This window comes from Lithobates pipiens, unplaced genomic scaffold (assembly GCF_037356315.1).
Source record: "Lithobates pipiens isolate NorthernLeopardFrog02 unplaced genomic scaffold, aLitPip1_a1.2 Scaffold_8, whole genome shotgun sequence".
NCBI classification, from domain to species: domain Eukaryota; kingdom Metazoa; phylum Chordata; class Amphibia; order Anura; family Ranidae; genus Lithobates; species Lithobates pipiens.
The window spans coordinates 503,161,148-503,179,784 of record NW_027507903.1 but is presented as its reverse complement, the minus strand read 5'-3'; the positions used below and the strand labels follow the sequence as shown (position 1 = coordinate 503,179,784).

The 18,637-nt window shown below is 43.6% G+C and overlaps 1 protein-coding gene across 2 annotated transcripts in view; it reads left to right on the top strand.

Annotated features, from left to right (window-relative positions):
• The window catches only part of AGK (acylglycerol kinase), a 157,164-nt gene that overhangs the window by 113,211 nt on the left and 25,316 nt on the right, over positions 1 to 18,637 (top strand). For both annotated transcript variants that reach the window (XM_077469255.1, XM_077469256.1), the window contains 3 exons: positions 4,593 to 4,662; positions 8,471 to 8,550; positions 9,981 to 10,038. In XM_077469255.1, coding sequence (XP_077325381.1) covers positions 4,593 to 4,662; positions 8,471 to 8,550; positions 9,981 to 10,038 — 208 coding nt within the window. The remainder of the gene's footprint in view (positions 1 to 4,592; positions 4,663 to 8,470; positions 8,551 to 9,980; positions 10,039 to 18,637) is intronic.

The window sequence follows — 18,637 nt, the reverse complement described above, 5'->3', positions numbered from 1 at the left end:
GAGCCCGCCCCTCAAAGGCACAGGGGCACACCAGACAACCAGCATATAGCACCATGGTAGCAAAAGTGTCCAGTGCATCCCCTCACAAATATTACAACAGTAGAAGCAAATGGCCACTGCCTTCACCTATAACTGGTCTTTGCAGCAAGGAGCACATAAAAGGGCAATGCATGCAAAACAAAACCAAAGAAATCCCCTTCTCAACTTACCGACCAGTCTGCAACCAACTGAATTATCCTGGTTAACTATATTTTGAGATCCCACAGAGTCAAAAAGTGTTTTTAAAGTCTAAACTTTTACCTTAATGCATTCCCTGCATTAAGGTAAAACATGCTTAGGTAGCAGTATCGCTCCCTCACTTCCCCCTTAGACTTACCTGAGTTTTCACTTGATCCAGCACTGTGCCTGACTGTACCAGCTCTGTCATCACTCTGCTCTCACAGGACATAGAGGCAGTCAAATGCTGTCCGTCAAATCCTGTGAGGAGGGAATGGGGGCGGGGGCTGAGCCACGTGTGTGTGTGTGTCAATGGACCCATAGAGCCCGGCTCAGGAGCAAGCCCGCAATATTGCCCCCATAGCATGCGGCTTGCTATGTCGGCACTCAGAACGCGATGAGCCAGAGGCGTTAGTGGGAAAAGGGAGGTTTGAGGCTGCTCTGTGCAAGAGAAGGTAAGTGTAACATGTTTGTTATTTAAAAAAAACAACATAAACTTGTCTTTACAATCACTTTAAGACTACATTCACACCATCGGTTTAGGCCGGTGCGAATTGCAGCGGCAGGAATCTTCTGGTTTTGACTGGCCAGTTGCAACTGTTTTCACAGCCAGCAAATACTGCAGGTAATCACTGGCTTTGTGGAGAGCCACGGTTAGCTGCTGCTGCTGGCAACCCTGCCACTATGGTGAACGGGGCCAGCAGCTGCAGTTATCCACTCAAAGCCGCATAGCTAAATCAAAAGATTCTTGTTACTGCAATTCAAGCCAGCCTAAATCGCCAGTATGAATGTAGCCTAAAGCATGACCATCTAAACACAGGAAAAAGTGATCTAGGAGGCATAAAAGAGAGTACAGAGTACATTTGTAAAGCACATCGTAGCAACAGAACTGGATACCAGTTCTGCAAACGCACACAAAAAAAAAGCCCAAACAAGAGTCTGGTAGTGTTACCTGATCTCCTCCAATCGTGGAGCTCTCTATGCTGTGCTGTACTGAGCAGAGAACTTCGTGGGGCTATCTGTACTACCCACCATGACTCAGTTTTTATTAATAAATAACATAAGCCACAGTGTGTGTATCTGCTCTTAGTTATAGTTAAGCCCCTAAATTATTTCTTTTTAAATGCAACTAAATTCAGTTGTTCTGTGTGCTGCCTGGAAGAAGAGAGAGGATTCTGTTATTTAAAGTGGTTCTAAAGGCAGAAGGTTTTTTACCTTAATACAACCTTTTGTGTTCAGCTCCTCCCACCAGCCCCCCTTATACTTACCTGAGCTTGAACTGAATCCAGCTTTGTGCCCAAGAGCATTGGCTCTCTCCACTCTCTCTCTTTCCCCGCTGGCCATGTAGGCAGCATCAGGAGCCATTGGCTCCTGCTGTGTCAGTCACAGCCTGTGAGAAGAGAGCAGGGCAGGGCTGAGCCGAGCTGTGTGTGTCAGTGGGCACACACACACCGTAGCTTGGGATCAAGCCCGCATATGTGCCCCCATAGCAAGTATCAACGGGGACTCCAGAAGAGGAGGATCTAAGTGTATTTAGCTGTTTGCCTGGATTTCTGTTTTAAACTTAAAGGTCTGAGCCAGTCACTACCCCCTATCCAGTAAAAGTCTCTTTATTGGCCAAATAAACATAACTGAACATAAATATCAAGTACAAATTTTAGGAACTGCAAGCATTTTTATACACAGTCCCCCCATTTTCAGGGACTAAAATGTAATTGGACAAATTAATTTAATCATAAATAAAATGTTACATTTTAATATTTTGTTGGGAATCCTTCAGGCAATGATTGCCTGAATTCTTGGAACCCATGGACATTACCAAAGGCTGGGTTTCCTCCTTTGTGATGCTTTGCCAGGCTCTAACTGCAGTTGTCTTGAGTTGTTATCTGTTTGTGGGTCTTTCTGCCTTTAGTTTTGCCTTGCGCAAATGAAATGCATGCTCAATTGGGTTGAGATCTGGTGACTGACTTGGCCATTGCAGAATATTCCACTTCTTTTCATTCAAAAGCTCCTGGGATGCTTTTGCAGTGTGTTTTGGATTGTTGTTCATCTGCATTGTGATGCGCCGTCCAATCAACTTTGCTGCATTTGACTGAATCTAGGCTGACAGCATCTCTCTAAACCAGTGTTTCTCAACCTTTTAACCTTGGAGGAACCCCTAGCAAAAAGTTTGAGATCTCAAGGAACCCCTGAAATGTTCACATCTACAGCTCATGGAACATTGGTATGATCAGCGAGCTGTTGATAACAAAAATTATTTGTAGAAATAGCATTAAATAAAAGAATAAATATTAAAATGTACCTATTTAATGTGAAACTTGTGCTTTATTTTCCTGCAGAGCTGATCCATTCAGATGGCATTACATGGGGCAGAGCATGGGACAGGGGACATTACATGGGGCAGAGCACATTACATGGAGTAGAGCACATGACAGGGGACATTACTTGGGGCAGGGCACATGACAAGGGACATTACAGGGGACATGAGATGGGACAGGGGACATGGGACATGACAGTGGACATTACATGGGGCAGGGCACATGACAAGGGACATTACATGGGACAGGGCACATGACTGCACATTACATGGGACGGGGCGCGTTACGTGGGACGGGGCGCGTTACGTGGGACGGGGCGCGTTACGTGGAACGGGGCGCGTTACATGGAACGGAGGACAGGGCAGGGGACAGGGGACAGGGCAGGGGACATGACATGGGGCAGGGGACATGACAGGGGACATTACATGGGGCAGAGCACATGACATTGCACATTACATGGGATGGGGCACATGACATGGGACATTACATGGAACATTACATGGCACATTACATAGGGTAGGGGACAGACTCTTGGGCACATTGTAGGAGGACACAGCGGGGCACACTTCAGTACTTGCTTCTGCTGGCTTCAGCGCTTGTTTCATATCTTCTCCAGTGGCGCGCTGTTTCCCCTCGGCCCCTCCTCCTCCTATCCTGTCCACTCCAGATGATGTCACTTACAAGCACACGGGAAGGACAGGAGGGGAGAAGGAGGAGGGGCCGAGGGGGAACAGCACGCTACAGCCAATAGGATGCCAGCCGCCTTCCTGCCTATCTCTGCCTGCGATCCTTCAGATCCCTGCGGAACCCGGGTTGAGAACCACTGCTCTAAACACTGCAGAATTCATCCGACTGCTTCTGTCTTCTGTCACATCATCAATAAACATCAATGACCCAGTGCCACTGGAAGCCCTGCATGCCTATGGCATCACACTGCCTCCACCATGTTTTACACATGACGTTGTGTGCTTTGGATCATGAGCTGTTCCAAGCCTTCTCCACACTTTTTTCTTCCCGTCATTCTGGTTCATATTAATCTTAGTTTCCAGAACTGGTCTGGCTTTTTTAGATGTTTTTTTGGCAAAGTCTAATCTGGCTTTTCTATTCTTCAGGCTTATGAATGGTTTGCACCTTGTGGTGAACCCTCTATATTTGCTCTTGTAGACTTTGAGAATGATACGCCCATCTCCTGGAGAGTGTCTTTCACGTGTCTGGATGTTGTGAATGGGTTTTTCTTTACCATAGAGAGCATCCTGCGATCATACACCACTGGTGTCTCACCAGTGCATTCTTCTTTTCTCAGAATGTACCAAACTGTTGATTTGGCCACTCCTAATGTTGCTGCTATCTCTCTGATGGATTTGTTTAGTTTTTGTAGCCTTGCAATGGCTTGCATCACTTGCATGGCCAGCTCATTTGAATGTATGATTTACGTTCACACCAATAGATTACAAATGCAAATAGCACATTTAAAATCATCTCCAGACCCTTTACCTGCTTAATTGATGAAGAAATAACAAAGTAGTAGCCCACACCTGGCCATGAAACCGCTTTTGATTCAATTGTCCAATTACGTTTGGTCCCATGAAAAAGGGGATGGCTATTCTTAAGAGCTTTAATTCCTAAACCCTTCCTTCAATTTGGATGCACATACCCTCAAATTAAACCTGAGAGTGTACACTTTCAGCCCATATCTATTATATAACCATAGCTTTGGGTAAATACCTGAAAAAAATAAAACTGTGCCTGTGTCCAAATATATATGGACCTAACTGTATCTAAAATATCTTTGTATGCTGTAGCAATAACAGAACCCTATGCTGGAAGCAACTGACCTCACTTAGGAGAGATGTCCACATACTTTTGTAAAGGATAATTTTTAACAGGAATTTTCAATCAATGTTAATATATTGGGATTTATCTCTGTAGAACCCGTCTTTCTTCTAGTCGTTAGCACTTTATACAGGCTCAATGTCCACTTTGCCATTTTGCTGACTAACATTTTTTACATATGGAGATCTTTCCTTCTTTTATGCTCTTTATATCTTTTTCTTTCAGAAGCATCTCTGAAGCCACGCTTGCCATTCTGAAGGGGGAGACCATTCCTCTTGATGTGCTACAAATAAAAGTAAGTGAGCAGAAAAACTGAAAAATTGAAATACGATCACATTATTTAAAAAAAAAAAAAAAAGCTGCTGATAGGTATAAAGTGCAGGCACCTAGAAATGCTTCCTAAGGGGGCAGGCAGGCTTTCAAACTACCAGGAAATGCTGAAGGTTTGTCAGATCCGCGTTTGCTTATTCATGTGACACCTTCATCTTTTAATGAGGTTTTATTTTTTTTTATAAAATACATTAAAAAAAAGAACATCCCTTTTCCAAAAACTCTCCCTTCCTCCCCTCCTCCCCAAAAAAATCTAGGAAACCATTATAAAAATAAAATATTTAACTGCAAAATAAACAGTTGCTGGTATACCCAATAGAGTCACAACAACAAACTTTTTACCATACAGCACAGTTTCACAAAAATAGTCAGTTTCTGTTGTAAGATATCGTTCAAACAGACCGTTGCAAAAACAATGTAGTGGTTTGAGTTGTCTCATTATTGAAATCACAAGGAGGACATATCCAGATTCATCTGTATAACATACAATTTCAAAATTTTGATATGTTTAAAGCAGAAGTAAAGCCAAAGTTCATTTGGCTGTACTTCTCCTGTGGATCACAGGAGTGCATTACGGTAAAAAAATGTTTAGGCTTTACAACCACTTTTTGGAAATGAAGAAACTAAAATACGTTTTTTCTTTTATTACAAAGTTGTCATTTAACAAGTTATTTTGCACACATAGCCTAGGCATACTTAAAATTGCACCCAAAATCATATTCTGCTATGCCTCCCGAGTATGGGGATACCATATGTGTGAGACGTTTTCACAACCTAGATCAGTGGTGGCGAACCTTGGCACCCCAGATGTTTTGGAACTCCATTTCCCATGATGCTCCGGCACTCTGCAGTGTAATGGAGCATCATGGGAAATGTAGTTCCAAAACATCTGGGGCCCCAAGGTTTGCCATCACTGGCCTAGATGCGTAGAAGGGCCCAAAATCCAAGGAGCACCTTCAGGCATTCCAAGAGCATAAATTTCAAATTAAATTTCCTGACTACCTTTGGCATTTTTGGAGGCCCTGGAGTACCAGGAAAGTGGAAATACCCACAAAATTACCCCATTTTGGGAAGCAAACACCACAAGGTATTTTCCAAAAGGTATAGTGAGTCTTTTGAAAAATGTCATGTTTTTGGAGAATGCAGGAAAGAAAATGAAAATGTGCATTTTTTTTTTTTACACAAAGTTGTCAATGAATAAGATATTCCTAACACACAGCATAGGCATACTTAGAATCATACTCCAAAATACATTCTGCTATTCCTTACAGGTATGGCGATACCACATGTGAGACGTTTTTACAGCCTAACCACATAGAGAGGCCCAAAATCCAAGATTTACTGTAAGGCTTTGTAAATACAGTGTAAAAATGCTAATACATTGTATTACTGTATTTACGTTAGGTAGCTAATAAAGAGAAACAAGAAGAGTTACTGGGTGGCCAGCTCTTTTTCTGCTTTGAATTTACTGTAATGGTTGCTTCTGTATGAGTGGAGAATTGTGTTAATGACTCCACTTCTAGGGTTTGTGCACAAATGAGGATGCAAAACCTTGTGGTTGAGCCACGATCTTGCAGAGGCAGCAGCTGGGGTATGCACATGCTGCGATGCTTTCCTTCGCAACTGTGGCAGGAACTATACCCCGTTTCCCCGCCTGCCGCAACCCATTAAAGTGAGTGAAGGTGCTTGTGCATGGTCCAAGGGGTTAAACCAGGTGGTGAGAAGGCTTCACGACTCCTTCTCACTGCCTGTCATGTCAAATGCTTTATGTAGAGCGATCTAAACACAAATGGCTCTTCAGAGAGCATCACACAGGTGAACAAGTCATTATGGTGATAGTCTGACTGGCATAGCGGTGATCAGGCACACTGGGTCTGGCATTTCAGTGATCAGAGACACTGGGACTGGTGTCGCACTGAATAGGGACATTGGGACGGGTGTGGCGGTGATCAGGGATGCTGTAACTGGTGTGGTTATTGGGCACGCTGATTGTTATGACAGTGATTAGGGACGCTGACTGGCAGCAGTTGCCAGGTGACATTGTACTGCTGTGGTGGGATCATAGACAATGGCTGGTTGCACTGACATACAGTATTATGAGAGTAGGTAGCCATTTCCATGATAATAACAACAGCAGCACAATGTTACCTTTGGGACACTGCACTTGCTTTGGTAAAAGTAAAAATAAATATATATATATATATATATATATATATATATATATATATATATATATATATATATATATATATATATATATATATAATGAATTATTATATTATATATTTTTTTTAAATTTTTATTATTTTGGTTGCATACTGTCATCGGAGCAGTGCAGTATCATCATAATGCCCACTGTACTGGCCTGGGGGGAGGGGCTTATAGGGAGATTTTTTTTTTTTTTTTTTTACACTGATTGTTTATACAGCCATGATGGCTATATAAGCAATAATTTTGGACACTGTTCGGCTGCATTCATGCAGCCCTTGAGTACTGTGATTGTCCATAGCTATCACTTGCTGTGACCAATCACATAGATCACAGCAGTAAACAAAGGCGTCATGAATGACACTCTTGTTTACTACTAGTATTGTGAGCACCGTGATCAGTTACAGCGATCACATGTTACCAGGGACAATCACAGTGGCCCTGTATACCTCTGGCACATTCCCTTACTGTGCTCTTGCTTTATTTAAGCCTTTTGGGAAATACCAGTGGTTCTGGGTATGGGGCAGCATGTGACATTTAGAATGCAGTACTGGAACCTGACACTAAGTGAAGGAATGCAGCTGGGGTAAGGTGGGTATAGTTAGGTCAAGGGGGGCTTTTAGAAGAGACTCTCAGTTGGCACTGAATATGGGCAGCTTCTTTAAAATTTACTATAACTGATGGTCATGCCACAATACCAGATTTTACCAGCAGGAGGCATAGCAGGTATAACAGCTTCAAATCCCTGCATTATTGTGAAGCGTAAAGTGGTTGTAAAGGCAGAAGGTGTTTCTATCTTAATGCATTCTATACATTAAGATAAAAATCCTTCTATCTGCAGCAGCCCCCCTAGTACTTAGCTGAGGTCCCTCTCTGTCCAGCAATGTCCATGAGTGTCTTGGCCATCCGAGATTCTCCCTCCTGATTGGCTGGGACACAGCAGAAGTGCCATTGTCAACCAAAGTCAGCTAGCCAATCAGGGGAGGGAGGGGGTGGGGCTCCTTGTCTGAATGGACACTGGGCTGTCGCTCCACTCAGATGCCCCCATAGCAAGCGGCTTGTTGTGGTGGCACTCAACAGGGAGGATGGGCCAGGATCACAGAAGAGGGACCCGAGAAGAGAAGGATTGGGGCTGCTCTGTGCAAATCCACTGCAACAGAGCAGGTAAGTATAGCATGTTTGTTATTTTTATAGGGAAAAAAAACAAGACTTTACAATCACTTTAAGCAAGCTTGTAAGGAGATGTTTGAGGCCACTTAGCTTTTTCCGTAGCAGTAAATTAAGTTAAATAATTGTGTTTATCCATCCGGCTCAGCCTTTTACCCACTTCTAATTCTAATTCAATATATATAATAGTAGTTGTATTGATCTGAAAGAAGGTGAGTAAGAAAAGTCCAGAGAAAACAATCACGTCTCATTAGGTAAAATAAATGTGTGGTGACTGAATACACTAATCACTGCGGTGCCTAGATTCATGGACCATCACTCACCACAAGGAGTGGAAAGTGTTCTTGTGCTGGCTAGCAGTTCTCGCTGTCAGTTCTGATGTGACTTTCTTTCTACAGGGAGAACAGGATCAACCTGTATTTGCACTGACCAGCCTGCGATGGGGAAGCTATCGAGATGCAGCCGGAACATCTACAAAGTAAGTTCATTAAATGCAACTGCGTACACAGACATAAATTGTCACATGACCAAAATTATTATAATGAAGTTGTTTAAGGGCCAGTTCACACTAGAACATAGTTCTGGTGTGAACCTACGTTTCTGGCACCACGTTAAAACTGCACTGTATATACAATCTGCAACGAGTGTCAATAGTAAGCTAATGACACCCCAAACTCAGGTCGGAAATGCAGTGCGTTTGCCTGCAACGAATCGTATGGTACAAAAGTACCATGCTATCCAAATGCAGTGCATTTCTAAAAGTAGTGCATGTACTACTCTTGGTGCAGTGTGATGATAACCCATTCAAAATAAATGAGCTGAAATCACAGCACAGAGAACTGCATGTGAATCGCAAAGGAACAGGCAGCACATTCCTGTCCGATTCCTGTGCAGGCATGGTGTGAACCGGTGTTCTGACAGATACAGTCCGCCTATCGAAAAGTGTCCGCTCTGAACTGCGCAGGCGCAGCGCTTGCGCATTACGGAGCACAAGGAGATTCCGAAAATCTCAGAAGATGAACAGCGCTTGCGCCGTGAGTCCAGGTGTAAGCCCCACCATCCAAGTGGACATAGGGCTGCACATATTAGAGGGCCACTCGCCACGCTTCGGGCATGGCCTCGGTTTCGCTCTTTTTATTCTAACTCTATGTCCACTTGGATGGTGGGGCTTGAACCTGGACTCACGGCGCAGACGCCGTTCATCTTCAGATATTTTCGTAATCTGCTTGTCCTGTGTACTGGGCGTGTGCAGTACACAGCAGACACTCTCCGACGGGGGACGCTATTTGACATGACACCGGCCCTAAAGGATCTCAATCTCAAAAGTAAAAGTATGTGGAAGTATGCCCCCCTCCGAAGACCCAGCCAGTCCATACTTGACTCCTCTGATATATACGGCCTTCAGCTCTGTATGTAGCTTGACCTGTAAAGACCTGGTGCCTATAATGGGAGGTGCTCATATTGCGAGAGCAACATCCTATTTAAGTGTGTAGGACATTAGTGATCAGAGTGTACATTGTAGGTTTCTAGCAAGTCACAAAGTAAGAGGCTGAACCAAAGGCAGATCTTTGTCATGCAAATGTGAGCAACCCCATGGGCACTAGAAAATGCATGATCATGTCGTCTTTCTTGAGATAAAAAAGTCTTGCATAACTATATTTATAAACAACACAAACTCTTTAAAAAGTTGAAACATTTTTTAATGCTTTGTTTAAAAAAACTGTCCATACATTTAATGTATTAGAAAGGTTGAAAGAAACAGCAGTGGAGTTTAGCATGAAATAGTCTGTTTGACTTGAATAACCTATTTTCTGTACTTTACTGGTAACGTGTAGTGCAGTACAGTGTGGGGGCGTCTGTAATTGTTCCCTCTTTGTTAATCACGGTCTGCTCTCATTCCTTTAACAGATATTGGTATTTGGGGCCGTTGAAGACCAGGGCAGCTCATCTCTTCAGCACACTGAAGGTATCTAGGACAACATGGTCTCAGATGGCCATTAAAACTATATAGCCATAGAGAATATGGCCAGTGGGCCAAACTTCCATTAGTGTTAGCAGTCTGACAGTATAAATGTTTTTCTGTTGTGCTCAGTAAATCAACTGCAGCTGGCGGTCACAATCGGTAGGATTCCATTTCCCACTTGTTTGCCTCCAGTATACTGAAATCTGATTGGTTCCTATGGGCCTCACTTTGCACATTCTCATTGCTCTGTTTACCTCCCTGGTAAATCTGAATTCCAGGCAAACGGCTGGATGCACATGGGAGCTGTTTTACCTGTAAAGGGATTTGTATTTTTGTCCATTCAGTTCTGAAATGTACACAGCTTTGCCACAGAGCACAGCCCTGTCTAGCAAGGAAGGGGACCTGATCATTCTCTGCTGCATTTTATATTTACTTGCAATTCTCCTCCCTACTCTGTATCTGGACAGTGAAAGAGAAGAAGCAGGCTGATGAGCTAATTTCTCTGTGAATCTACTCTCACCATCTATCAGCATGCTGTTTGCACTGATGCACACCTGTTTGGCTCATTGTGCTGCTTTCAACTTCCCCTCTTTAGGCTTCACTGTAAAGGGGACTTTAAGAGGCTGATACCTGTGTCAAATTTAGATACATACACTACTACTAATTAAAAACATATTTAACCCATTTGCTGCCAGGGCCATTTTGCACATTTAAAAAATATATTTTAAGCCTGAAGATTACTTGAAACCCCCCAAAATGTTATATTTTTCTGAAAGCAGAGACCCTACCACCATAAAATGGTGGTAATTCCAATTTTTATGTCACATGATTTGCGCAATGGTTTATCAAGCACAAAATGTCAGTAAAAAATACACTATAGTTCGTTTTAAGGCACACAAATGCAATGCACAAACAATTTTTGGTAACATATAAAAGACGGGGTTGCGTCAAGCAAATAAATACCCGACATGTCAAGTCCAAAAATTGCATGCACCTGTTGACCGGCAACTTCAGTGCTCTAAATTTTCCATAGGTGATACTTTAAAAGCAGTGATAAGTTGCATGTGTGGTGCAAGCAATGTTTTTTAATGTGGAGTAAGTCTCAAAATGTTTTCTGGGGGGGGGGGGGGGTGAGAGAGGGAGTTTAAGTGCTAGGTGTGTATTCCTACTATTTGTACACTTTTTTTTTTCTTTTTTTTTTAAACTTTGTTTTTTATCTGATGATGAACCAAAAGACCCCATGTGATAGTATCTTGCTGTGGCAGGTTTTCTTTAATGAGACATCAGGGGTCTAACAGATCACCAGTGTCTCACCTGTCCTCCATTGAAGCTAATGGAATGCAGATTGTACTCAATTAGTTTCTGCCACGACCGCAGCTGAACCTGCAAATGATGTAATGCATGTCACTTCCAGGTTCTTACGAGGTAGAGAAGATCAGTGAATGGATGTGTACATCGGCCTGATCACTTCCAATTGACAGTCAGGTTGTCAGATTTACACACGGCTACAGCAGCCAAGGGTGTGTGTACACTCCCTACTGCTGTGGATGTATTTCATATGTCGGTGGTAGCAAAAGCATTAATAATATACTAACAAATGCAGAGCTACATTATGTTGTGCATTTTATAGCTGCCTGTAGTTCAGCTTTAAAGGATAACTCCACTTTCATGGGGGAAAAAGATAAAATATAGCATATACAATTGCGATACAAGTCATATTGTAATTAAAGTGGTTGTAAACCCTGTCTAACTACTTTTACCTACAGGTAAGCCTATAATAAGGCTTACCTGTAGGTACCATGAATTTCTCCTAAACGTGCACAGCATGGGAGATATTCACTGTATCCTCATATGCCAATGTCATTGGCACATGCGCACTGAAGACATGGACGCTTGTGCCATTTCTTCAGCTGCTCTGCCGTTACCGGCTTCACCCGTGCAGGAGTGATGCCATCGCGGCTCTGGCCAATCACAGCGCCGGAGCCCGCGAATCCGCAAATAACTCCGGAACTACATGTCACTGGTCACATCGGTATACAGGAACCACTGCAACAGCTTTGTTCTAAGGTAAGTATTTCATAATGAGCTAGTATGTGATGCATACTAGCTCATTATGCCTTTGTCTAGCAGGTTTATTTTTTGTTTGTTTTTTCATACTGGATTTACAACCACTTCAAGTGTTATTTAAAATTACCTTTCCTTATTAATCTGCAGAGCTGTCATGTATTTTTTGGTGAGATACTCCCAATAGGAAATCACGTCTAAAGGGATGCAGAGCCTGCAGTTTTCCTTATTAGAGTCCTGCAAGTGCCGCAGCTGATTGATAATTATGAAAGCACTCCCTTTAGATTCATTTGGACACAGACAAACAGCTCTTTCTTTAGAATAACAAAAGGTAGCAATCTGCAACAACATTTGTTAGGATCCTTGCAATGTACATTGATCACCCAGGGGGCAGGTTTTTTTTTTTTTCAACAAAAGTGGAGTTACTCTTTAGGCCTCTTTCACACGGGGCGGATCAGTAAAGATCCGCCCCGTGATGATCCGCTCGCTCAGCGGGGATCGCTCTGTTGTCCCCGCTGAGCCGGCTGCGGACAGGGCGGTCTCCGCACACTGTGCGGGGACCGCCCTGTCAGCTCTCTGCTCTCCTCTATGGGGATCGGACGAGCACGGACCGTGTGTCCGTGTTCATCCGATCCGCTCTGCAGACGGACAGAAAAATAGGATTTTCCTCCGTCTGCAGAATCGGACAATTGCGGAGGCGGACAATAGCGGGTTTCTGCGGATGCTCATCCGCAGACACAATGTATGGCCCGTATTTCATCCGCAAACGGATGGATGAAATACGGACATACCATCCGCATGTGTGAAAGGGGCCTTAGAGGTAACTAGCAAAATTGTGTATGTTTCAGAACGAGAGAGTTTGGTGATAGAACATACATTTTCAGAAGGAGAGCAGACAATATGTGCAGGAAGTGCAGAGAATTTTACAGGGTGGAACATTTGCAAAAGAAGAGTACAAAGGGTGTTACTGAGGTCCAGTAAATGGGCCTGCTAAAATTGAAGCAGTGTGGCAGTGGAAATGTTGAAAAGGAGACAACAAAATTGAATTGGGCTGTTAGCAGGGACTAGTGGAGGTTGTGTGGGGGAGATGGGACAGGGGTTAGTTGTTTGGGATTATTTAAGTAGGAAATATGGCAGTGGAGCTGAGATTCCCACTGCACTAGAACCAGTGGGGACTGGGTGCAGAGGGGTTAATGCATATGCACTGAGCACATAGGAAAGATTACACATATGATGGGCATATCACATATGCGCAGAAGAATTGGAAATGAGTGGTGAATGCACCTGAGCTGGGATTGGGCGCTAAGGGGTTAAAGCTTATATGCTGGAGACGGTCACAGAGGGGTTAATGTGTGTAGTACACACACATACTCTAGATGTCCATCACTAAGAAGCTGATGTGCCTGCTCATGGAGCATATCTCATACATTCTAGATGGGCCACTGAGGGATTGACCCATCTTCTGTAGTAAGCGATCACTGAAAGGTTAAAGGGGTTTTTTATTATTATTTAAATAACAAACCTGTCATACTTGCCTCCTATGTGCAAGGGTTTTGCACAGAGTGGCCCCAGCATTCCTCGCTCTTCGTCCCTGGCACAACCCCCCATGAAGAAGCGCTTTGCCTGGGGAACCTGTGCGGCTGTGGTCCCAAGTCCTGCTGCTGCATCCATCGAAAACAGACAGCAGGCCTCAGTCCCGCACCCAGCTCTCTCGTCATTGGACTCTTGGGGGGGGGGGGGAACCTTGAGGGTTTACAACTCCTTTAATGCACATGTGATTGCGGGTATCCCCGTGCCCCTGCCGCACATGCACTGCAGGCTGGTAACTGATGGCTTAACGGCTTCCCGACTGCCTCATGCCGATATACGTCGGCAGAAGGGCACATACAGGCAAAATCACGTACCTGTACGTTGCCCTTTAAGAGGCGGCAGGGGCGCGGGGAAACCCGCAATCGCCTCACGAGAGGAAGGCCAATGTAAACAGCATCTCCTCGTTCTGCCTAGCAACAAGTGACACTGATCTCTGCTGCCTGTGATTGGAGCAGAGATCAGTGATCTGTAAAACATAGCCACGCCCCCCACAGTTAGCAACATGCCCCTAGGACACACTTATCCCCTACACTGCCACCTAGTGGTTAACGTCTTCACTGCCAGTGTCATTTACACAGGAATCGGTGCATTTGTATAGCACTGATTGCTGTATAAATGACAATGGTCCCAAAAATGTGTCAACAATGTCTGATGTGTCCGCCATAATGTCGCAGTCATGATAAAAATCTCTGATCGCTGCCATTTATAAAAATGCCATAAAACTATCCCGTTTTGTAAACGCTATAACTTTTGCGCAAACCAATCAATAATCGCTTATTGTGATTTTTTTTTTTACCAAAAATATGTAGAATACATATCGGCCTAAACTTAGGAAAAAAAATGTTTTTTTATATATTTTTGGGGGATATTTATTATAGCAAAAAGTTAAAAATAATGCGTTTTTTTTTCAAAATTGTCGCTCTTTGTTTGCTTATAGCGCAAAAAATAAAAACCGCAGGGGTGATCAAATACCACCAAAAGAAAGATCTATTTGTTTGGGTACAACGTTGCACGACTGCGCAATTGTCAGTTAAAGTGACGCAGTGTCGAATCGCAAAAAGTGCTCTGGTCAGGAAGGGGGGACATTTTTCCGGGGCTGAAGTGGTTAATGCATATTCATTAAGGAAATAATTATTTGATCCCCTGCAGATTTTGTAAGTTTGCCCACTTACAAAGAAATGAAGGCTCAATTTTTTTTATCATTTTAAATGATAGAGACAGAATATCAAATCAAATATCAATCAAAAATCCAGAAAAACACATGATACAAATGCTATAAATTGAGTTGCAGTTCAGTGAGTAAAATAAGTATTTGATCCCCAAGCAAAACATGACTTGGTGTAGAAACCCTTGTTGGCAAGCACAGAGGTAAGACGTTTCTTGTAGTTGGTTACCGGGTTTGCACACATCTGTGGAGGCATTTTGTTCCTCTCTTTACAGATCTTCTCTAAATCCCTAAGGTTTCTTGGCTGTCACTTGGCAACATAAATTTTCCATAGGATTAAGGTCTGGAGACTGCTTCTTCTTGAGCCATTCCTTCATTGCCTTGACCATATGTTTTAGGTTATTGTCATGCTGAAAGACCCATCCATAACCCATTTTCAGTGTTCTGGCTGAGGGAAGAAGGTTCTCACCCAAAATTTTACAATACATGACCCCATCCATTGGCCCCTTAATGCAGCAAAGTCAGTCTGTACCTTTAGCAGAGAAACCGCCCCAAAGCATAATGTTTCCACTTTCGTGCTTGACTGTAGGGATGGTGTTCTTAGGGTCATGGTCAGCATTTTTCTTCCTCCAAACCAGGCGAATCCCCCTTTCTCAAGAAGGCACATGTACAGTCATTACAATGAACATCTAAATAATTCAGAGAAGGATTTGGAGAAAGTGCTGGGGTCAGATAAGACCAAAATTTAACTCTTTGGCATTAACTTGCTGTGTTTGGAGGAAGAAAAATGCTGACTATGACCCCAAGAACACCATCTCTACAGTCAAGCATGGAGGTGAAAACATGATGCTTTGGGGCTGACAGGCTGACTTTGCCGCATTGAAGGGCCAATGGACGGGGCCATGTATTGTAAAATCTTGGATGAGAACCTTCTTCCCTGAGTCAGAACACTAAAGATGGGTCTTCTAGCATGACCATGTACCAAAACATACTGCCAAGGCAACAAAGGAGTGGCTCGAGAAGAAGCACGTTAAGGTCATGGAGTTGCCTAGTCCATCTACAGGCCTTAATCCTAATGAAAATGTATGGGGGGAGCTGATATTTAGAGTTGCCAAGAGACAGCCAAGAATCCTTTAAGGATTTAGAGAAGATCTGTAAAGAAGAGTGGACCAAAGTGTTGAACTGCAACTTAAAGAGGAAGTAAACCCTGATGGGTTTACTTCCTCTTTTTTTCCCTGCAAAGGTAAAGCATAATGGACTACTATGCATCGCATAGTAGCTCATTATGTGTCACTTACCTGACACAGGAGCCAGCGAAGTCGCCGCTGATCCCTGTAGTCCGCCGCGTCCATCTTGCTGGTGGCGTCTCGCAGCTCCGACCAATGACAGCGGCGAAGCCGCGATGACGTCACTCCCGCGCATGCGCACGGGAGTCGCGCCTCGCAGCTCCGCCGCTGTCATACGGCGAGGCCGCGATGACGTCACTCCCGCGCATGCGCACGGGAGTCGACAAATTTGGCAAATCCATTCTTGGACTTGCCGCATTTAGTGCGCATGCGCGCCGCTGTCTACGGCGCATGCGCCGTAGACAGCGGTGCCCATTTTCGGGCAAATATCTCCTAAACCATATAGGTTTAGGAGATATTACTTGGACCTACAGGTAAGCCTTAATCTAGGCTTACCTGTAGGTCAAAGTTGTTTGGAAGGGTTTACTTCCATTTTAATTTATATCATTTGTTTTATGTGGTGTTTTTTTCTGGATTTTTGGTTGATATGCTGTCTCTATCATTTAAAATACACCTATGATAAAAATTATAGACCCTTAATTTCTGTGTAAGTGGGCATACATACAAAATTTGCATTATTTTCCCCACTGTACAGTATACTGCAGTCTGGGCACTGATGAATTGTTGCATGTACACAGCAGACTGGCCATTATTCGCTAATGCATATACTCTACTGGTGTAAAGGAGCTTTGTGTACTGGAGAGGCATCTCGCTACTGATTATGGATACTGATGTACATTTGCAGGGAGTAGGATGCAGTGGATAGAAAAGTGTGTATCCAAACATGCACATACACAATCCTGTTCTGGGAGGGAAGGGGGACGGAGACTGCTGCTCAACTGAGCTTCACTGTGTGATCAATCTTCAAACAGTGTGTTTGAGCTCAGTGTGCAATGTCTGTGGGAGGACATGGACAGTGTTCAATATCTAGTTTGTGTGGTGGGAGTGTGTGACTACAGACTGAGGAGTGTCTCTAGGAGAAACTGGAGGGTGTCTACTGGAAGAGGAATACAGGGGAAAGCAATGTATGTGTGCTGGAGGTGTCATCTCACTGGGTTAAGACCAGAAAAAGAATGAATAGCACAGTTGCAAAGGGAAACGTGAACTTAAATAATGTAATAGATAAGATGTCTTTGTATGTAGGTAAACATATGCAAGGCATCGTCTCCAAGTAAATAAAGGTACCAAGTGTATTAACATTTGAAAAAAAAACAACAAAAACATAATTTCTGTGTTTAAAGTGATTGTAAAGGTAAATAAAAATAAAATAAAAACCATGTCTATACTTACCTGCTCTGAGCAATGGAATTGCGCAGAGCAGCCATGAACCTTTCTCTTTTTGCGTCTCCCACCGGTGCTTTTGACCCCTCCCCTCTGAGTCACTGAAAACAATACACTTCCTGTGTGGCTGATATTTTATCTCAACAGCAATTGAGCTGGGAATGAATGAAGCCAAGTCAACTACACAGATCCCTCTTGTAATGAACCTATACATTTCTATAAGACCTCATGCACACTGGGTGTATTTAAAAAGGCTGCTAGGGGCGAAATCAGGAGTAAAGGCCTCTAGGGGTGATGGCAAAACATCAGTGTGCATGAGGCCTAAAGGTCACTCTTTGACCACAAATGAATGAAACCGTAAATATGTAACAATATTCTTGTTATATTGTCTTTAGTTATGTCACTTCCAGAAGAGTTGCTAAAATTGCTGCATCAACAGTGCCTGAAAAGCTGCACCCAGGCAAAAAGAGTAAGGCCCCGTGCACATGAGACGCTGTTAAACGCACGTTCAGAGGCAGTTGGACACTTTTTTAACTGCCCCTGAACTCATTCAATGTTATCCTATGTGTCCATGTGCACAGTCTTGTTTTTTGCAGTTTTTAGGCAGTTGCATTTAACCTAATTTTTCCAGAAGCAAAAAAATGGGTTCAGACGCAAAAGTTTTCCATGTTTCAGACACCAAACGCGGCAAAACGCTGGTACCACGTTTTTGTTTATAAGTGTTTTTAAAGGTGCCCTATTTTTTTGGCAAGTGATGTGGCAAGTGGACAATCCACAACTTGTGGCAGGTGATGTGGTAAGTGATGTGGCAGGTGTAGTGGACAATCCACAACTTGTGGCAGGTGACGTGGCAAGTGAACAATCCACAACTTGTGGCAAGTGAACAATCCACAACTTGTGGCAGGTGACGTAGCAAGTGATTTGGCAGGTGACGTGGCAAGTGGGCAATCCACAACTTGTGGCAGGTGACGTGGCAAGTGGACAATCCACAGCTTGTGGAAGGTGACGTGGCAAGTCACGTGGCAAGTGGACAATCCACAACTTGTAGCAGGTAACGTGGCAAGCGGACAATCCACAACTTGTGGCAAGTGACATGGCAAGTGGATAATCCACAACTTGTGGAAGGTAACGTGGCAAGTCACGTGGCAAGTGGACAATCCACAACTTGTGGCAAGTGATTTGGCAGGTGACGTGGCATGTGGACAATCCACAACTT